A 21863-nucleotide genomic window follows, 5' to 3' on the forward strand; every position below is an offset into this window, starting at 1 on the left:
AAAGCTTCCAACCTGCTGAAATGAGAAAACGGTTCCCACATCTCAAGAATATCAGAGTGGATTATTTATTTATCATCAACAGATGCATTTCAGATGCTCTTTACTGGGTAGACAATGCACTGTACATTTTATTTACATTCATTTTTCGTACATTTTCATAAGCACCCATGTTCAAGAAAGGGGTTCTATAATTTGTTTGTTACAAAGTCGTCAGGCTACTCCATGAAACCCCCTCAATGGAAAAAAGTGAGAACCGGCGATCAGTTTTCTCAATACTGCCTTGAACATTTCACATGAGGAATGTAAAACAAGACTGCAAAAATACACATTTATACAACAGTCTTTGAACAGAATCAACCTTTGACATTCTCAAGCTGCGATACAAGAATTATTTCAATAGTGTAATTAGAAATACCATGATCAGTTTACTGTCCAAATCACTTAAACACTAAATCCAAAGCAGAAATGTAAATGTGTAAGTAAAAAATAAATAAATTACACTTAAGATTAGTAACTGCAACTCAATATAAAAAAGGCAAACAGAATATGAAAGAAAAACATTTAGAAATTGAATCGAATACACTTCCCATCCCCACCAGCAAAAGATCAGTTAATAGTACGTTGTCAACATTTAAAAAAAAGAATGTGGCTCTGTTTTTATACACTGTACATTTTTCGTAAATACAATATTCCTCTGATTAAACCCTTCCATCTACAAATCTGAAGGCCTTTAATTTCCTAGTGTTTCCCTCCACAGCATCCTGTGAAAGGTCAGATCCCAGGACAGTTGTTTTTGTTTGTCTCTTCTGATGAAGATTTAAATTCCATAAAGATTTAGACTGTTGTTGCAGCATCTGAAATGAAATTATAGCATGAACAATTTAAGAGAAAATACTTAATATCAATGTAATGATATGAACATTTGAAAGGAGCTATCAAAAACACCCACTGTTTAAAAGGCTCCTTAAACAACAAACTTGTTCTTGGTGGTGGAACCACTTTTGGTGGCTGTGTCCGCATGTGACTGGTATCCAATGATGACTTTTGGAGGCACGCCTAATCTTTCCTTATACACACGCCTGTGGATAGACAAAAAAAATACAAATTAACAGACAGATTCAAGAAGTAAAATTAGGTTAAGCATTAAAGGATTAGTTCACTCGTGAATTCAAATTCAATTCCTTGAAATTCATCCAAATTTTAATGTCTTTCTTTCTTCAGCCAAAAAGAAAGTCAAGTTTTTGAGGAAAACATTCCAGGGTTTCTCCTCCATATAGTGGACTTTAATCGGGATCAACAAGTTGAAGATCCAAATTGCAGTTTTAATACAGCTTCACAGGGCTCTACATGATCCCAGCCAAGAAATAAAGGAGAAACGATCAGTCATTTAAAAAAAACAAATGAAATTTATGAAACTTTTTTTAAACCACAAATGCTCATCTTGCACTAGCTCTGTGTTACATAATAACTTTGGAAAAGTCACGAGTGGTTAGTTCTTCGTCTCTGCATTCTGGTCCAAAAAGTTAGGGTAAGGCAAAAAGGTCCATCTCGGGCCCTGTTTACATTAGTGTGTTTTCATTTTAAAACAGCATTTTAAAATAAATGCGCTCCTCGTCTACACTGGTGTTTTCAATGTGTTTCAGAAACGATCTCCGTCTACACTACCCAACTGAAAACGCATGTCACATGACCATTCATGCAGAACCATAGATATGTATAGGTAGATGCCCTATTATTTAGATGGAGGGCACGTCTACGTGCTTAAAAACGGTCGAATGGGGAATCTACCTACACATATCTATGGGTACAACAATGAGCATCATGTTATTGTTGACAAGATCGTCAAGCATACGCAGAGCGAATGTGGGCAGCCATGCCATTGTTTTCAAAAGTCTCTGTTTTGGTCCGTTTACATTGAAACACAACCCCAGAGTTTTCAAACTAAAGCGTTTGAGGGTCAAAAACACTGAGGTAGTGTAAAAGATAGGCATAACTGTAGCAAAAGTTATGCTTTTTAAAATAAAAATGCACTACTGAGCCGGTGCCAATAGCCACGTGGTTAGTGCGTCAACATATAGCACAACTGCGCTCACGGCGACTCGAGTTCGATTCCCGTCTCAAGGTCCTTTGCCGATCCCGCTCACCTCTCTACTATCCTATCACAATAAAAGGCATAAAAAGCCCTAAAAAAAAAAAAAAAAAAAAAAAAAAAAAAAAAAAAGAAAGAAAATGCTCTAGTGTAAACATAGCCTCATTTTCTCCTCCAACTTCAAGATCGACCAACATCATTGTTTTACCTTTTTTGTAAAGGGTGTTTGACTTTGTTTACACGTTCGCTTTGTAAACAGTAGGTCGGTACGTCGAACTACGTCATGCATGACCTTTTCCAATGTGACTATGTAATACAGTTGTAGATGTAGAGCTAGTGCAAGGTAAGTATTTGTGGTTAAAAAGTATGCAAATCTTTACATTTTAGTTTAAAACTTTAGTTGAGTTTAAAAATGTTAGTCTAAATTTTTTTTAGAAAATGACCAGTTGTTTTGTAATACATGGCCCTTATTCCTTGGCTGGGATTGTGTAGAGCCTTTTAAAGCTGCATTGAAACTGCAACTTGGACCTTCAACCCACTCATCCCCACTGAAGTCCACAATATGGAGTACAATCCTGGAATGTTTTCCTCAACAACCTCAATTTCTTTTTCACAGTAGTTTGGAATTCACCAAACAGACTAGCCCAACTGCGGCTTGGTGTGTCCAGGGCTTTAAGGCACAATGCCGCATAAAAGCCAGACTACATTATGCCTGCAGACCCACCTCAGCCGCTAGTATCAATAAATGTGTTGTAATTGCTGTGAAAATGCATTTATTCCACCTCTGTGCAGCATTAAACAGTCTGGGTAAAGAGACCTAAATGCCACTTCAGAAGAGCTTCTGTACCACCTTTGCAGTGTAAATTTGGCAATAATCTACCTAGTGCTCTACCTAATAACCACAAATGGAAAGGATTGGGATTGGGATCGTTTGAAGCCGCATTTAAACCGCATTTTGGAAGTTCAAATTCGGGGCACCATAGCGGTCCATTATACGGAGAAAAATCCTGAAATGTTTCCCTCAAAAACATAATTTCTTTACGTCTGAAGAAAGAAAGACATGAACATCTTGGATGATAAGGGGGTGAGTACATTAACTGTAAATTTTTGTTCTGGAAGTGGACTTCTCCTTTAAAGTCACACTGAAACACAAGTAGTGGACGTAAAAAATTGTAGGGTTTGTACTTTGTTCTATGCATAGGTTGTGGATTAAGATTTTGACGTGTGTGGGTGCACACCAAAATCAAAACAGATGAACATGAGCTTGGTTTAAGTGGACTATGATGTGGACTAAAATTTTACCCTATGTGTACAACAGCATCTTTGTTCTCGTAGTCTGTTGTCCATATCGCTATTTTATCTCCCTTTGTTCGGACGTTGACGACGGCACCACAGACATCGTCACTGTGGTCATCAAATGCTTCTCCCACAAGGCACAAAAGCTGAAAAACAAACAAAGAATTAAGAGAGAGAACATCTAAGCCTTTATGATCCACAAACACACTATAAATGTTGCAACTAATGCAGCTAAATTGACTGGAGAAAATATGGACTTACTGTCTCCAACCAGAAGCGGTCCAGGTCGGCTCTGCGCTGCTGTTTGGAAAGGGTAATCAGCCAGCGGCCGCCCCGCTTGTTTCTCTCATCTTCCCACATGGGCTCAATGCCATCCTGTTTCGAAAAGAAAAAGAGCACACGGATCAATTGAGATGCCTTCAAAATTATTGACGTAATGTTATAATACTATATTGTGCCTTACCTTGAAGAGGGAGTAGTCACATCCTGACATTAAGTTACTTGATAACTGAATGTGATTGTATAACCTGGGAAAACAACATCAAAATCTCTTTTAGTACCACAGTGTTGCTTACAACTCACAGTCTGTAATTTAATCAATGGTTGGTGAATCTATCATGCTGTCTGTGTCGTTTTAATTCTCCCAGTAATACTTACGCCCAAAAGTCTTCCACAGTGTCAAACTTTGAAATGAGACGGAGATTAGCTTGCCATGTTTTGCTTTTGTCATTTTTGAAGAACCAAAGAGCCCATCTGCCATAAAATAAAAAAAAAACAAACAAATGAACTTTTAACTCTTCCAGACAGTTAAAAAAAAAAAAAAAAATTAAATGTGTGTGGCCTGGGTGGCTTTACCTGTTCTGCAGAGGATGTTTAATATAATCTTCAAGGCTCACTATCTCTTGCTTATTCTCGTCGTTTTTTTCTTCTTCTGAATTTGTTGGATTTGTTGAAGTTTCCTACAGGAAAAGAACAGAACAATTTATTATATTTCCATATTTTTTATCTTATATTTTGCAAGCTGAATGTGACATTTAAAAGAAAACATCTTTTTCCCCCTTGTTTCCATTTAGAGAAGAAGTTCTTGATCTTTTTTGACTCCAACACCATTGTCTGCAGGATATTCAATGGACTTTTCAAGCTGTTTGTGAGATCTACAAGTCAATAATTTAGTATTTTAAATAATATTTATAACCCACAATTTCTACTCAATGAAATACCTTGACATAACTAGGAAAAATAGAAATTCACTGTAAAAATTCAGATTAATTCAGAGTTATCAGAATTAATTCACATGAGTTTTCCAAGTCTAGAAATCACACTTTTAAAAATGAGGCGTTCTCATATTATTACATTGTTTTGTCTTGTTTTAAATCATTGTAAGTCATCTTGGACGTCTGCTGAGGCCTCACTGTGTAAATGTTATGGATTGCCTCAGGACAAGTCATAAAATAATTACAGTGCATTTATTACTTCCAGGTGGTATTACTTTTATTAATGAGAAACCATTTTAAATTTGTTTTACTTGTTTCAATATATCATTAGAACTATATATATATATATATATATATATATATATATATATATAATATATATATGTATATAAATGAATAAAAAATAAACAGACTGACGACACCATTTTGGTTCCTCAGACTGTTAACCTGTCAAAACCCTCTGAAAAAGATCTCAATTTCAAAATCTTTCGCATACTCAAGGAACTTTATAATCATCTTTTCCTTATGACAGGGTTACTTGAGGAATGAAGGACATTCATTAAAGCTTTTACAGAAACTTTTGTATCCTTATTAAAGTTTCTCAGAAAACTGCACTTTCTGAAAAAGTTCTCCAAAGGCTATAATTTATTTTTAGTGACAAACAAGTGTGTTTAAAAAGAAAAACAGATACTCCTGCAACCAAACACGTAACGGTGTCAAATTCGACTTCGACACACTGACCAAAGATTCTCTTCAAAACTTACTTTATTAACATTTTACCAAACATCTAACAATTCCGCTTATACTGTATCCTTGTAAACTTAAGTGATATAAATCAGTGATTTTAAGCTGCGTTAAGCGACGTGTCCATACAGAGACTAAAACCAAACAATCACATTACCCATATTTTCAGTGACACATCAGCAAAACATGAGTCAAGATTACAGGAACAAATACGGTTTAACAACATGTTCAACTTTTAAAGAAAACATCAAATATGCTCACAGCCCTCCTCTTCAGGTAAAAACATACAATATTTAACACTTTTGTACAATATCCTTCCAACGCATATGTGCGACAGTCCCACACATGAGCTCAGTTGACTGTCCGCTAATAGAGATATCACTCCACAGCAACATATTGATTCAGATTAGCTTCTACAAAAGCCCTCACCAAAATAAAACACGTATTGAATATTAATAAATACCACTGGTGTCATCACAACAATGTTTGTAAGAGCACTTATATTTACTCACCGGTTCAGCAGTCGCCATCTTCTACAAATGTGAAGGGTCTTTCCGTGTGTGAAAACACCATTTGATTGGCCAAACTCTACCGAACACATGTGAGTCAACGAGTAGCACGCGTTTGGGCAGCGACCCCTACAGGACACCGAGAGGTAGAGGACTCCCGCCGTAAAAGGTTATGAATTGTGTATGGCTGTTTCCTATTCATTATCACTCAGCAGCCTGACCAAAACCATTTAAGTATTTATTTTTGCACATGAATATAACGAATGGATCATCTAAATGTTGTGTATTATTGTGTATGTTTACATTTTCTATAACTGACAGTAGTATCTATCGGGAAATACTATTTAAGAATAAATTTTAACATCACGTGATCAAGTGAATTGTTTTTAACGGATTTATATTAATCAATTTGGTCAATTTATGATTTTTTTTAAGTACATATTTAAGATTTATATCACAAACAGAATACACCAAGCGATTAATGTTGCAAAATTATTTAAAATGGAAGCATGTAATGTTTTGTGTTTGGTAATCACATTTATTCAGTGTGTAACTGGAACTCTACACACAAATAACCTAGTTATCAGAACAACCTCTAACACAACAGTCAACATATTAACTACTGAGACAAGGGTGTTAATGATTAGTATGTGTGTTTCATGGCAGGACAAGGCAGTTGGGGCTCATATCTGAACTCGAGGCTCACAGCTGCAGGACAGCTCGGATACTGTGGAAGACACACAAAAGAAAGTGTGGATTTAGATGCCAATTTGTTCCCCATATTGCATTAATATGATATTACAGATGTCACCAGATAGGCATGTTATAAGGTATGGGTATGTACCTCTTCCCAGCATGCATCAGGTCAAAGGCCTCATTGATCTGGGCAAAAGGCAACGTGTGAGTAACAAACTCATCCACCATCAGCTTCTTATTCATGTAGTCATTCACTAGCTTAGGGACACTCTCCACACTCTTCCAACCTGAAAGACAAAAGAAAATCCTTCTCTTATGAAGTGAATTGCCTGGCATTTCATATTTATAAGCTATAATAATAATAATAAAAATACACACAAAATAAAAATAAAACAATAATAAAATAAGATTATTAAATAAGTAATAAAGTAAAACAATAAATTCTATAATACATTTATAATTTTAGAAATGTATATAATTTTAGAAATATAAATACAATTTTAAAATGATATTTTATGACATAAAAATAATAAAATGAAACAAAACAATACAGATGAATTTTTATTTTAAATATACATGTGACCCTGGACCACAAAACCACTCATTAAGTCCAATTTTTTTTAAATTGAGATTTATATTTGAAAGCTGAATAAATAAGCTTTTCACTGATGTGTGGTGGTCTTTTAGGTTAGGACCATATTTAGCCGAGATACAACTATTTGTAAATCTGGAATCTGAGGGTGCAAAAAAAAAAAAAAGTTCAAAATATTGAGATAATTGTCCTTAAAAGTTGTCCAAATTAAGTTCTTAGCAATGCATATTACTAATCAAAAATTTTGTTTTGATATATTTACGGTAGGAAATTTACAAAATATCTTTATGGAACATGATTTTTACTTAATATCCCAATGATTTTTGGCATAAAAAAAAAAAAAAAACGATAATTTTGACCCATACAGTGTATTTTTGGCTATTGCTACAAATATACCTGTGCTACTTAAGGTTTTGTGGTCCAGAGTCACATATAATAAGTGATATTATTATTACAATAAAATAAAATGAAATGAAATAAAATAATAAAATAAAAAATATTAAAAAATACTAAAATAAAATAAAAAACCCACCACCAAAAGCTGTGCCTTTCCATGTACGCCCTGTGACCAGCTGAAAGGGGCGGGTGGAAATTTCTTGCCCTGCTCCTGCTACACCGATAATGACACTAGTTCCCCAGCCTTTGTGACAAGCCTCAAGAGCAGCTCTCTGATTGACATGACAACGAGAAACATGACAACAATACCGGTCATCCTGAACCTAAGCTGTATAAAACAATAGGCAATTATGCACTTCACATTAGTATACGTAGTGATAATTATTTTGGCTCTAATTTTCAGTTACCATGGAAGCAAATATTCTGTGGAACAATTACGACTTCAACTAAGCAGAACACAGCTGGGTGGCTGTATTAGCCGGCTTTTTTTCATCCCTAACTAAACGGCTGATGTTTCTGCAGCTCACCATGATGCCAACATTGCCAATGCATTCGAAGGAGTAGTCAACTCCCCCATCTGTCAGCTCCACCAGCACTTCCTGAATGGGCTTGCTATGGTCCTTGGGGTTTAGAAACTCAGTGGCTCCAAACTTCTTGGCAATTTCAAACTTGTCTGGGTTGATGTCAATGCCAATGATCCTGGTGGCGCCGACTGACTTGCAGCCCATTATGACTGCAAGCCCCACTGCTCCCAAACCGAACACAGCACATGTAGAGCCGGCCTCAACCTGCCAGGGTGAATACAAGCTCATGAGACATTTTGAGGCAGCAAGAAATATTCAGATATAAAGAAATACTCATTAAGGGTGTGTTCACACTTGTCATGTTTGGTTCGATTAAAACAACTCTGGTACGATTGCTCTGTTAGTGTGGTTCATTCAAGTAAGTGTAAACCCTGGTGTGGACCAAACAAGCGAACTGAGACTGCTAAAAAGATGGGTCTCGGTCCGCTTCCAAACAAACTCTGGTGTGGTTCGAATGAAATATGAATGCGACATGGACCAAATACTTCTAAACAAACCAAAAACAGGAAGTAATGACAAGATGCGACGCTATGCAACAGGATTTCATGAAGAGAACACGCAAGTCGAATGCACCTTTTCCTTTTGTTTGGAGTGTTTGGTTCCATCACGAAATGTATGTATTTTAACTCGACCAATCAGCTTGTGAACGTATCACTATGTATCTTTAGGGTCACTGTCAAAAATGCCAGTGTGAACGCTAAGCAGACCAGGAGCAAATGTATCATTTTTCTTTTTGGTCCGGACCAAATGAACCAAACTACAAGTGTGAACATACCCTAATTAAACAAAGCAGACCTTAGCAGTATTGATGGCAGCTCCATATCCAGTGGAGATGCCACAGCCCAACAGACACACTTTGTCCAGGGGGGCACTTTCATCCACTTTGGCGAGAGAAATTTCAGCCACCACGGTGTATTCGGAGAAGGTGCTGGTACCCATGAAGTGGAAAAGCTGCTTGCCTTTACAGGTGAACCTGGAGGTCTTATCAGGCATCAGACCCTGACCTTGGGTCACCCTAAAAATTACAGTACAACTAAGTATTACCAAACTATTACAGATAGCATAAACAACAAAAATATTTACGCTACAGTTTGGGGTTAGTCTCTTATTCTCACGAAGGCTGGATTTTTTTTTTTAATTTACAGTGAAAACTGTAATATTCTGAAATATCCATACAATTTAAAATAACTTTTCTTTTTTAACATATTTTAAAATGGAATTTATTCTTGTGATGCAAAGCTGAATTTTCAGCAGTCATTACCCCAGACTTCAGTGTCACATGACGATTCAGAAATCATTTTAATATGCTGAATATATATGCATATATATTTTTTTTTCAGAATTCTTCGATGAAGAGAAAGTTTAAAAGAACAGCGTTTTTTATAATAACCTAAATAGTTACATGTAAGCTAACTTAAAGGATTAGTTCACTTCCAGAATAAAAATTTCCTTACAATTTACAGTACCGTGTCACCAAAGCTGTTCATGCATTTCTTTCTTCAGTCGAAATGAAATTAAGGTTTTTGAGGAAAACATTCCAGGATTTTCCTCCATATAATGGACTTCAATGGGGATCAGCGGGTTGAAGGTCCAAATTGTAGTTTCAATGCAGTTTCAAAAGGTTCTGCACAATCCCAGCCGAGGAATAAGGGTCTTATCTAGTGAAAAAAAAAATTACAATTTCTATACTTTTTAACCACAAATGCTCATCCCGCACTAGATCTGTGATGCACATCTTCACGCATTATGCAATCACGTTAGAAAGATCACGCATGTTTAATTCTTTGTCTGTGTGCTTCAGTAGGGTAGGGCTAAAAACTAATTTTCTCCTCCAACTTCAAAATCGTCCGACATCGTTGTTTTTTTTTAGAAAATGACATATCGCTTTGCTAGATAAGACCCTTATTCCTTGCCTGGGATTGTGTAGAGCCTTTTGCAGCTGCACTGAAACTGATTTAGACCTTCAACCAGAAAAATCCTGGAATGTTTTCCTCAAAAACCTTAATTTCTTTTTGACTGAAGAAAGAAAGATATGAACATCCTGGATGACACGGGGGTAATCAACTAATTATTTTTAAAAAAAATAATACTAATAAATGTAATTTCTTCCAAAAAATATAAAAATCTTCCTGACCCCAATTTTTGAACAGCAGTGTATTTTCAGGAAAAATGATGGTGAAATCACATTCATAATTACCTGATTTTCTGACACAGGTTGGTTTTAGGATTTTTACAAAACTTGCACTCTCCACATTGGGGTACGTACAGTGGAATAACAGTATCACCTTCACAAAAATGGAAAGAGCTTCAGGATTTCTGCATAACTCCCAAAACTGCTTGCATTTTAGACATTAAATGTCATTTATGTAAAGGTACACAGTCGATTTTGACATGCCTGGTTTGAATTTGGTGACCCCTTCGCCAACACTCTCAACAGTGCCTGCCCCCTCGTGACCCAGGATGACAGGAAACAAGCCCTCGGGGTCGCTTCCACTCAGAGTGTAGGCGTCAGTGTGACACACACCTGTAGCATGAATCTAAAACATACAACCACATAAGACTTCCCACGATTACAGATTTTAAACAGCTAAAAAGACTTGATGGCTTAATTGTTTCAATAAAGTACACAAACACTCTTCTGCATAATCATTCTTAGGACAAGACAGCAGGGTCAAAACTGAACATCGGTGCACCTGCCCTGTCACAAAACATGGCGCTTTTGACAGGGTGCAGCTGCAAGCCGGTTTGCTACAGCTTTAGTAGAGCCGGTGCAGTTAGAAAGTGAAATCTTGACTCTTTCAGCTATGAAAGGATCTTATAATACTCAGATATGTCGGTTTAAAATGTTAAAAACATGTTTTATGGAGCACCAAAGTACTTTGTGTCATCTACAGTTTATGCACATCACCTATTGCTTTTGTCAGGAGGTGCAATGTTCAGATTAATAGTTTACCTTCACTCGAACTTCATGGGCTTTAGGTGGAGCTACTTCCACCTCTTCGATGGAAAGAGGCTTACCAGCCTCCCAGGCAACTGCTGCCTTGCATTTGATCACCTGAATTAAGAAGATATTAGTTCATAAATACTCTTAAGAGGAGATGTTTTGGTAACTAATTTCCTCATAAAATAAAAGGTTATGTAACCCACTGCACTGGATGATTTTATGCACATACAGTGCAGTTCGACAAGCAGTTAGACGAACAAAACCATGTGATTTTTAATACAGTTCATGTACATCATAGCAAAATCTGATCAATATATAGTTAAATCTCAAAGTATATGCTATAATAAAGTCTATGCTGAATGCAACAATAAAGAGACTAGACTAACGCACTCCTGAGCTTTTTATGCATGCATTGCCACATATCTAAATACAGAAAACAAGGGCAACGGAAAACAGGTCAAAGCAGCACAAAGGATCTTTGTACACTTGAATCTGCACTCCTGTCATGCAAAAGAAGTGCTGCTACATATTTGAAACCGCTTTTGATTTAACGTCTTTAACAATCGACGTTTTTCACAAATGTTGCAAAACTGCGTACATTAATCGCAACCAAATGCACACTGTAAATACTTTACGTAGTTCAGAGGGTGAGGGCAAATTTCGCTGCCAACTTACTTTCCCTATCGTGTCCATGCTTTTCTTCCACCACGAGAGGAAAGGAAGGAGGGGTGTGGCAAACTGAAGAACTCTTTCCTCAACCAATGAGAGAGCAGGATGTGGCTACGCTTGAGCAAAGTCCGTTGTTTTTCACAGCGCAAAAGGCGCTTTTGCATTTTATTGGTCTGTTGTTAAACGATTGATCTTTTGAATAGTTAAGTAATGAATCAAAGAGCAGCATTCCCTCAAACAAGAAACTGCCTGTCACAGCATTTCTGATGCATGTACACTGTAAATACTTAATTAGCTATATGGATTACCATATACTTTACAGACTAAATGTATTTCAACAAAGACAAAGAATAACACTATGCTAAAACAGCAACGTGTTTTTTCCTAAGAGGACAGCATGATTCACCTTATTTATTATTGAAGGGAAATCACCAGAATGTCTTACAAAATATAACTGGACACATTGGCTGGAAATTTAACTTTACATTGTGTGGCCTTTCATTGTTAATATGCATTAAAGGAGAAGTCCACTTCCAGAACAACAGTTTACAGAATGTACTCACCCCCTTGTCATCCAAGATGTTCATGTCTTTCTTCTTTAGTCGTAAAGAAATTGTGTTTTTTTTGAGGAAAACATTTCAGGATTTTTCTCCATATAATGAACTGATATGGTGCCCCGGGTTTGAACTTCCAAAATGCGTTTTAAATCGGCTTCAAACGATCCAAATTGTTGTTGTAAACGATCCCAGCCGAGGAAGAAGGGTCTTATCTAGTGAAACGATCAGTTATTGTCATTAAAAAGTACAATTTAATTACTTTTTAATCCCAAACGCTCATTTTGTCTTGCTCTCCCTAAACTCTGTGTATTCTGGCTCAAGACAGTTAGGGTATGTCAAAAAACTCAGATCCTATTTTCTCCCTCAACTTCAAAAATCATCCTACATCGCTGCAGAAGTTCCAACCCTGTCCTTGCAAAGTGAACATGTTCAGGAAGAGCAAGACGAGCGTTTGAGATTAAAAAGTAATTTAATTCTATTATTTTTATGAAAATAACTGATCGTTTCACTCGATAAGACCCTTCTTCCTTGGCTGGGATCGTTCACAACCACATTTGGGATCATTTGAAGCTGCATTTAAACTGCATTTTGGAAGTTCAAACTTGGGGCACCATATCAGTCCATTATATGGAGAAAAATTCTGAAATGTCTTCCTCAAGAAACACAATTTCTTTATGACTGAAGAAAGAAAGACATGAACATCTTGGATGACAGAGGGTAAGTACATGTTCTGGAAGTGGACTTCTTTAACTATCAGCACAGTTTAAACGTTCAGCAGTTCAAACAGGTTAGTGAATTAAACACTTAAAACGAAATTGACTAGGAACTCTGGAATATACAGCGACCTAAATGCCATCCTGCAATGTCTGAAATGTTGTCTATTTAATTTTACATTAAATTTGAAAATCCTCTTCTGTTTATCAGCATCTTCAAAAATGTATAATTGTTATTTTAAGCTGCAGTCAGTGACATAGCACTGTTTTTCCAAAAATAGTCAATTTCTATGGGATTATTTTTGTGCCAATAAGAATGAACGTAACTTTATAAAACTGAACGTAACTTCCCAAGAAACGATCAAAAATATGCCACTGCAAAAGAAGAAAAACACAATGAAAATGAAAAAATGAACTCAGTCGCACGAATTTAACATGCTCTTCAAATATGCTTCATTCTTTGTTAATGATTTTCAAAGAATCGCGCGAATCATGGATTCTGAATGCATTGCCAAATCGCAAATTTTCGTTTGCTGTTTTGGCACAAACCTCTTGGGGGCGGGCTTAACAGCGATCTACTCTAACTGGCTAATGAGCTTTTGATGGACAGTTGCTCTCTGACCTGGAAGCACGGACGGTGACGTCAGTGGTGCAATACGTCGTGCTTTGTTTATAGAAAATATCAGAACTGTTGCACACTGTACATTAATAAAACTTTTATCGATGTTATTGATTAACGTTACTTTAGCAACACGAACTTACTTCAAGCTGCCCTGAGGGACAAGCTGAGGTGGAAGATGATGCTGCTCCGTGTCTCTGCTGGGAGCTCATCTTTAGAAACTAAGAGACGACCGTAGGTGAAATACTAATAACATTAATACTTAATATAAACAAAGCACGACGTATTGCACACCGCAACAACTTTCCAATATGTGCGCCACTGACGTCACCGTCCGTGCTTCCAGGTCAGAGAGCAACTGTCCATCAAAAGCTCATTAGCCAATTAGAGTAGATCGCTGTTAAGCCCGCCCCCACGAGAGGTTTGTGCCAAAACAGCAAACGAAAATTTGCAAAGCGTAAGCGAAAGCTGTGGCAACGCATTCAGAATCTATGATTCGCGAAAACGATTCTTTGAAAATCATTAACAAAGAATGAAGCATATTTGAAGAGCATGTTAAATTCGTCCGACTGAGTTCATTTTTTCATTTTCATTGTGTTTTTCTTCTTTTGCAGTGGCATATTTTTGATCGTTTCTTGGAAAGTTACGTTCAGTTTTATAAAGTTACGTTCATTCTTATTGGCACAAAAATAATCCCATAAATTTCCCAATGCCGTCTGGGTCTAGACTGAAGATCTGGAAAAACCCTGACTAAACACTTTGTCCAGCTGTTGATAACACTACACATTCCTTTTTCTAAACTGTCTCTGACAGCTTTGCAGAATCAGGAATCTCCACTTCTACACTTAAGCAGATAGCAGATTCTTTTGGAATTTGTGACACTGCAGTAGAATTAATAAAAACAAGCTGACCAAGTTAAAAATACAGTAAATATACCTTTGATTTTATTTTTCAAGTTTGTGGTGGCACCTGGAGTTCAAATGAAACAAACAGCAATTCTGTAAATGCAAATATCCATTACGATCCAACAATGAAAAGTTGTTACATTATTATTATGATCTGTGGAGTTGGCTTTATCATTTTGTCACTACATAACCTTGATGTTGTTCAAGTCTGTACTAGCCCAACCATCAGTAGCTGCAAACCAACCAGTCAAGGTTGTGGAGACACCCGCCCTCTTTGTACACAGGGATATGGTAACTTAAAAGATCAGCCCTATTAGTATACCAAATAAAAAAAAATAAAAAATACAATATGGTACAAAACAAAGTAAAAAGTTCAGCTGTACAAAAGAGGCATCAATTCACAGTCTTAAGACTCTGTTAGGCCCCAAATGCTGCTTCTGGCTTCTCACTGGAAGTCTCTCCAGCAGAGGAAAGGAAACATCCCATGCTGTGAGACCTTCATCATCTTCCACCTACAAATCAAAGAGGAAAAAAATGTCACATGTTTCTCCTACTACAATGAAGACGTTTTAATTGAATGAAAAAAGCAGATCAGATATGATGTTCATAAATAAGACACTACTATTCAATGTAAATACAGCCTTGCAGATCAAAAGCGTTTTTAAAAAAGACCCCAACTTTTGAACATTAATGTAAAGTTTGGAAACCCCTTGCATAATTTGTGAATAATTTTAACAAAATAAGAGAGATCATACAAAATGCATGTCATTTTTTATTTAGTAAAATCCTGAGTAAAATATCTCATATAAAAGATATTTACATATAGTCCACAAAAAAAAAAAAAAAAAAAAAAAAAAAAGAATGAAATTATTAAAATAACCCCTGCAAAAGTTTGGGAACCCTTTGTTCTTAATACTGTGTGTGGTTACCTGGATGACCTATGACTTTTTTTTGTTTTGTGATGGTTTTTCATGAGTCCTTTATTTGTTCTGAACAGTTAAACTGAGCACTGTTCTTCAGGTCCTTCAAATTCTTCAGTTTTCCAGAATCTTTTGCATATTTGAACCCTTTCGATTTTGAGATCCATCTTTTTACACTGAGGACAATTGAGAGACTCAAACACAACTATTAAAAAAGCTTAAAAAAAACAAACAAAAAGGTTAAAACACTCACTGATGCTACAGAAGGAAACACGATGCATTATAAAAGCCAGGGGGTGAAAACTTTTGAACAGGATGATTATGTCCAAATTTTTCTTCTTTTGTTGAAATATAATTTTTTTCCATTTAGTACTGCTATTTGGAAGTAACAAAAGATACTTGCATGTTTCCCGAAAGACAAATTAAGCACAATTTACCTTGATCTTCAAATTCAAAAAGTTTTCACCCCCGGCTCTTAATGCATCGTGTTTCCTTCTGGAGCATCAGTGAATGTTTAAACTTTTTTTAACAGCGTGTTTGAGTCCCTCAGTTGTCTTCAGTGTGAAAAGATGGACCTCAAAATCATAGAGTCACTGCTGGAAAGGGATCAAATATGCAAAAGATGCTGGAAAACGGAAGAATCTGAAGGACCTGGAGGATTTTTCTGAAGAACAGTGCTCAGTTTAACTGTTCAGAACAAAGAAGGGACTCATGAACAACCATCACAAAACAAAAAAGATCCAGGTAACCACACACAGTATAAAGAACCAAGGGTTTCCAAACTTTTGCAGGGGGTTATTTTAATAATTTTAGCCATTTTTTGTCTTGTGGACTATATGTAAACATATTTTATGTAAAATATCTTACTCAGGACAGTACTAAATAAAAAAAAAACAACAACATGCATTTTGTATGATCTCTCTTATTTTGTTACAATTATTCACATTTTCACAGATTCTGCAAGGGATTCCCAAACTTCTGCATAAAACTCTAGATTCGAAATATCATGTTAAAGGCATGAAGTTCAGTACATTTTAGGATAAATTCTTCCATTAAACAGAATTCAGTAATTCCATCATTATTTTCTGATGATCAACATAGCTAATTACCTCTGAATCCACGTCCACCGCCTCCACCTCTGCCTCCTCTGAATCCTCCACCACCACCTCCTCGTCCGCCAAATCCTCCACCACCTCCTCGTCCGCCAAATCCTCCACCAAATCCTCCACGACCACCACCACCACGACCTCCACGGAAGCCACCTGCAAAAACATAATACACTTTAGGGTTCATACTTTTAAAGGTAAACCACAATGTTACAGTTATGTAGATGTTATTACCAGAGTTGTGATCAAGCATATGTTTGCTGTTTTCTTGTGTGATCTTACCTCCTCTGCCACCTCTTCCTCCTCTACCTCCACGGGGTGGTCCCTTCTCACCTGGAGGCCTAGGGAGGAATCTCTGGAGGGGCAACAGCTTCATGGGGTCAATGTAGAACTGATGCAAGAAGAGAGAAAAAGAAAAGCTAATTAAAAATATCTGCATTATACTGTAAGTCAAATCCTAGCGTATTGATAAGAGTCAAAGGAAGCTGCTAAAATTGCTAGATGCCCTCTTATAACTCATTTGATACTTTGAAGCAATATCTGCTTTTAAATTATGGATAATTTTAAAAGAACACCCACTGATCTTTACCTAATATTGGAAATAACACTGGTAAGTGGTGGGGTGTTTTTTTAAAAAATATACCTGGGATTGTTAACAAAAATTAAAATAACGAATTTCTTCTCTTCCATGTCAGTCTTCAATGTATGTTCATGAGAGTACACGAAACAAGCCTTTGGTGTTGTAAATAATTAATGACAGATTTTTAATATTTGGGTAAACCATCCCTAATTTGCTTATAATTTCTGCAAATTAGAGACTTGGTGTTGTTTCCAAACAAAAGAAAATATAATATCGCAATCCAAAACGAGTTGAAAAATATCTGCATAATAATTCCCTAATAATTATTAATATATATATATATATATATATATATATATATATATATATATATACAGATAAAAGGAATAATCACTTTTTAATTATACATTCATACATATTTATACAAATGAAAATATTAAAAAAGGTAACAGACATGTTATGCTGCATGTTTAAAAAAAAAAAAAAAAGGCTCAAACCAACACTACATATCTAAGAAACCCAAAACAAAAATGACCTTACCTTCTGTAACTTCTTGAAGGAGGATGCCTTCATATTTTCAGAGAGCTTGACTGAAAAATACTGAGGAATTTATTAAGGAATTGCTTACATATTGAATGAAACTTAGTTTGTTAACCATGCAAATTCTGACATATGGAATAATGGTAAAAAAAAATAAAAATGGTAAAAAAAAAAAAAAAAAAAAACATTTTGAAATATTATTAATAACGTGTGTATACAATTTTGCATTTATAAAAATTATTAAAGATCTCAACAGCCAAAGGACAAGTACAACAACCTGAGTTATAGAACTATGCTAAAGAATTGTATAATGTTATAATTATAAAGATTTAGAATTATACTAAATGCCTTTAACTTGCTAAAAAATATTAATTATACTACAGAGAGTATGTACAAGATTTTATTTGATCATGCTGATCATTTAGAGCCCTTTGAATGTCAAAAAGTAATGTCAAAAAAGAAACAGTAGGCTTCACAGGGTTAATTATACAATGACCCTTCAACTGACGTCAGGCTGAAGTCTTTGTAACATCAGACAACACTGTCAAGATCCCACGCATAAACATGTAAGGATACAAAATCACGAAGCTGCCCAAAGATCTCGTCCACTTTTCCAATTTGCTCTTTGTTTTCCAGGTATACAGGAGCATTGAAGTAGGGGACTTGGTTGTTTTCCGTCACAGATTTACAGACAATATCATCCTCACAGGGGTGCATGAACTCTCCCACAGCTGAGACACGAGGAGCATGAATACCAATTATAACCTGACATGCAGTTTTGCAGTGAAACCGCAATTGAATGTAAATAGAAAGAGAAGCATGAAAGAAAACAAAGGCATCTTACCGACAACTTGTTCCGGTGGGCCATAGTCTTGATTTCTGTTAAATCCACCTCTGCCACCTCGACCCCCTCCAAATCCGCCTCGGCCCCCTCCAAATCCGCCACCTCGACCCCCTCCAAATCCTCCTCCACGACCACCTCTGTTAAAACCACCGTCACGACCCCCTCCTCGACCACCACCCCCGCGAAATGACATGATAGAGACCCTGTAAAACACACATTAAACAACCTAATGTTAAACGACGAGATATCAAAATGAAGTCTGATCATCGTGACCCAAACAAACCCTGAAAGAAAAGACTGTATGTCCAGGTTTAACGCAAATCGTTTTGGGATTTTATTTAAGATAATAAAATCATAAACATAAAAGAAAGAAATAACAGTCATGGTAGTGGAGTACATATCGAGCACGGTGAACTAAGAACGTTAGCCTTTTAGCATATCTAATACTTCTGAGAGCAAAAATATATAGACAAATAATACAACAAAGAATTCTACAGAAACATATGCTGCTCTTCACTCCGAACTGAAAATCGAAAAGCACAATTTACCTTTAAAGATGGATAGACGGACTATCAATAGACACGCTGTTGACTCTGGAAACACATGTGCGTGCACTGCCTGCCGTAAACGAACACCGGCTCACAGACTGTCGTAAACACGGAAGTGAATACCATGCTTGGGCGCTAGAGGCATACGTGTCAAGTAAAAGCAGAAGATTACAGTGTGAATCGACGTAGAGAGAATACATTAAAATAAATAGAATTAAAATAAAAAAATTAATAAAAAAAATTGAAATATATTCAAATAAATATATGTCCTCTCACACACACACACACCCAGGGGACGGGGTTGTCCCAACACTGAATATTTAATAATAACATAATAAAGTACATTAACACATTCCTTTAACAGCAGTAACCCTGTGAATATGCATACATTTTTATTATTTAGCTTATTGCATGTCAAATAATAATAATAATAATAGTAATAATAATTATTATTATTATTATTTTAATGAAGTTGAGGTTTTAGTAGGGTAAAGTGGGGGGAACATTCCCCTTAAGGACTGTGCAATTGTTTTCTGTGAAACAAAAGGTAAATGTGTTCAGAAGAGTTACCATAGTTTTAGTACCAATGACAAACTATAAACAAAGTAAAAAGAATGTCTAGAGTGTTTTTTTTTTTTTTTAGATTTTTAGCAAAATGTGTACCAATGGGGCGTTTTACCTCACCTTTATTATATTGAATATAATCAATAATTATGAATTACAAAATTCTAATAGTCTATTTGAAATATTTGTTAGCTGATGCTAACTGGCTAGCTAATTAGCTACCTGATGCTAACTTGAAATATAAAATACAAATATTTTTATTCAACCAACTAGTTAGAATTCATTTGATGGGAAAACAAAGGATTTGATGTTCAGAACAGAATAACTACAGTAATTGCCCATCGCCCCATGGGGGTGTTTTACCACACTATGTTGGAGAAAACATTTATGTAATTCTGAAAATATAATTATATTTCTATTAAATAACACATACTTCCTATCTACAGGCCCTACTGTTCTCACATCATATATAACTGTGATGTTCTACAGAACGGCAAGCTTTAAAAAAACTTTTTTTCTTACTGCTGAAAAGTAGATCATTTACTATGAAATCTGTTTTCTCTCCGGGACATCACCAGCGTATCCTTCAGGGTAAAAACTTCTACATCACTCTTGTCAGCGTACTCCGTAGATACAATAAAAATGTATCTTGATTTCATCTTGTGGTTATTTTGAGAAAAACAGTCTACCATATATATATATATATTTTTAACTCTTTCTTATTAATTTTACGTGATAATGTTTCCTTTAAGCTGTTTTCCCACAGTGCAATATATAGTAAATTAAAAGGTTTTTATTGATCTCTTTCCCCCCTGAAGCTGATGTTTTGTTATATTTAATTTAAGGTATTTTTTTTATGATTTATTTAAAAATCAGAAAGAGCTTTATTGCCAAGGACTTTGACTTGTTGCAGGAGCTTCCAGTACAATTAATACAGACATAGTGCAGCCATACATCTAATTTAAGGTAATAAAAACACTAATAATAAAGAGAACAGACAAGAAATTGTACATAGCTATACAGTAATAAAATACAGAGAGAAAGAAAATGTCAATAGACAGAATTGTGAATGTGCATATGTGCTACTTACAGTACAGTCCTGACGTTACATAATTCACTTTAGCTAGTAAATAAATATAAAGGCAACTTATCTTGAAGAAGCAAGTCTATAGTCTAATGACTTGTTACCCATGTATGAAATATGAATGCATGCACCGAGGAAACAGCAGAGGTCACTCTTGACACATAATGAGCTGAGCTGCGGTAGATTACAGTATCTCTGGAGGGGCTGTAATGATAGTGAGGGACCAGTACATTTGGATTCTGATCAGGGAACTGCTGGCTCTCCTGGGTCTACACAGGAGAAGGCGATATCTGTAAATAGAAGTCAGTTTCCCCCGAATCTTTCTACCTCATTTTTTTTTTTTTTTTTTTTTTTTTTTTAGTTTTTCTTGAATGCCGCAGGCAACTGTCAGCATCCAGCATGGGAACTTGAGTAGTGTACCGAAGAAGAGGGAGAGAGCGCTAGACAGTCAGAGAGAGAGTACCCTACATCAAGAGGAGTGCCGCACTTTATGTGGAGCTTATTATAACCTTGTGTTGTATATCTTGTACCACAAATACCTTTACACTTTCCCTTAAACCTTTTAGAGAATAAATCCTGCTTTTATACCAGCACGTCCTCGAACTCAACAGCGACTGGAATTTTGACTTTATCTCTTCTTGGCTGACTGAGAGACACAACAGCATCTGAATGTCAATATTTGATGTTGGGCTAGCACACACATGCTCAGAAGCTGTGCTGCTTTCATAGAGGAGATGGAAGATATACACAAAAAATGTCTTGTATGTGCAAAAATGTGTCTGAATGGATGACGCCGTTTCAAAACAGAACTGAAAGACTATATTTTGTTCTTTGTATATACTTTGTATTCTATGTATACATCTAAACACTTGATGAGACCTTCATACTGTGTATGAATAATATTGAAAAAGATATAGTTTTAGATTAGCCAAAAATTTGATTCATCAAGGACAAAATCATTCAAAACTATGGTGTCTTTAAAATGCTCACCAGTTTAAATTCCGTACTCTTACTCTTCCCGGGCTCATGAGTTGTTTACCTTGGAAAACTTATTGTAAATTACCACAGTGTGTAGCCACTTCACAAATTCCTTTTGTACCTTTCAAAACATGAACCATGTGATTTAATTGCATGAATGTGGAGTGGTTCG

The 21863-nt window shown here is 35.9% G+C and overlaps 3 protein-coding genes across 3 annotated transcripts; all 3 read right to left on the reverse strand.

Annotated features, from left to right (window-relative positions):
- Window positions 1-42: 42 nt before the first annotated feature.
- eif4ea (eukaryotic translation initiation factor 4ea) lies at window positions 43-5996 on the reverse strand. Its single transcript, XM_051127701.1, has 8 exons — window positions 5856-5996; window positions 4241-4344; window positions 4043-4138; window positions 3849-3912; window positions 3647-3760; window positions 3392-3531; window positions 950-1079; window positions 43-854 (listed from the first exon to the last, which is right to left on the reverse strand). Exons 1-7 carry the CDS (start codon window positions 5871-5873, stop codon window positions 965-967), a joined length of 651 nt encoding a protein of 216 aa, XP_050983658.1. The 5' UTR covers window positions 5874-5996; the 3' UTR covers window positions 43-854; window positions 950-964.
- Window positions 5997-6367: 371 nt separating this feature from the next.
- On the reverse strand, window positions 6368-11871 carry adh5 (alcohol dehydrogenase 5). The gene is made up of 9 exons (XM_051127700.1): window positions 11740-11871; window positions 11074-11175; window positions 10516-10657; window positions 10318-10405; window positions 8916-9135; window positions 8064-8324; window positions 7673-7808; window positions 6697-6835; window positions 6368-6579 (listed from the first exon to the last, which is right to left on the reverse strand). The coding sequence occupies exons 1-9, from the start codon at window positions 11755-11757 to the stop codon at window positions 6555-6557; spliced, it is 1131 nt and encodes a 376-aa protein (XP_050983657.1). The 5' UTR covers window positions 11758-11871; the 3' UTR covers window positions 6368-6554.
- Window positions 11872-14544: 2673 nt separating this feature from the next.
- gar1 (GAR1 homolog, ribonucleoprotein) lies at window positions 14545-19200 on the reverse strand. Its single transcript, XM_051127126.1, has 7 exons — window positions 19066-19200; window positions 18518-18720; window positions 18250-18404; window positions 17674-17733; window positions 16836-16944; window positions 16557-16709; window positions 14545-15039 (listed from the first exon to the last, which is right to left on the reverse strand). Exons 2-7 carry the CDS (start codon window positions 18708-18710, stop codon window positions 15029-15031), a joined length of 681 nt encoding a protein of 226 aa, XP_050983083.1. The 5' UTR covers window positions 18711-18720; window positions 19066-19200; the 3' UTR covers window positions 14545-15028.
- Between the last annotated feature and the right edge of the window lie 2663 nt (window positions 19201-21863).

The sequence above is a fragment of the Labeo rohita genome, chromosome 14 (assembly GCF_022985175.1).
Source record: "Labeo rohita strain BAU-BD-2019 chromosome 14, IGBB_LRoh.1.0, whole genome shotgun sequence".
Classification (NCBI taxonomy): Eukaryota; Metazoa; Chordata; class Actinopteri; order Cypriniformes; family Cyprinidae; genus Labeo; species Labeo rohita.

Bases quoted from the DNA above. Each gene is read 5' to 3' on its own strand.
- gar1 (XM_051127126.1), bottom strand. From the start codon at position 18,710: ATGTCATTTCGCGGGGGTGGTGGTCGAGGAGGGGGTCGTGACGGTGGT. The intron at 16,945-17,673 runs GTAAGGTCATTT...TTCTTGCATCAG, and splicing joins CCTTCAAGAAGTTACAGAAG to TTCTACATTGACCCCATGAA. The intron at 16,710-16,835 runs GTAAGATCACAC...ATGTTTTTGCAG, and splicing joins AGGAAGAGGTGGCAGAGGAG to GTGGCTTCCGTGGAGGTCGT.
- adh5 (XM_051127700.1), bottom strand. The intron at 9,136-10,317 runs GTAATTATGAAT...TGTAATTTTTAG, and splicing joins AACCTGTGTCAGAAAATCAG to GGTGACCCAAGGTCAGGGTC. The intron at 7,809-8,063 runs GTGAGCTGCAGA...CATGTCAATCAG, and splicing joins TTGGCAATGTTGGCATCATG to AGAGCTGCTCTTGAGGCTTG.
- eif4ea (XM_051127701.1), bottom strand. The intron at 4,139-4,240 runs GTAAAGCCACCC...ATTTTATGGCAG, and splicing joins AAACATCCTCTGCAGAACAG to ATGGGCTCTTTGGTTCTTCA. The intron at 3,913-4,042 runs GTAAGTATTACT...TTGTTTTCCCAG, and splicing joins ACTGTGGAAGACTTTTGGGC to GTTATACAATCACATTCAGT.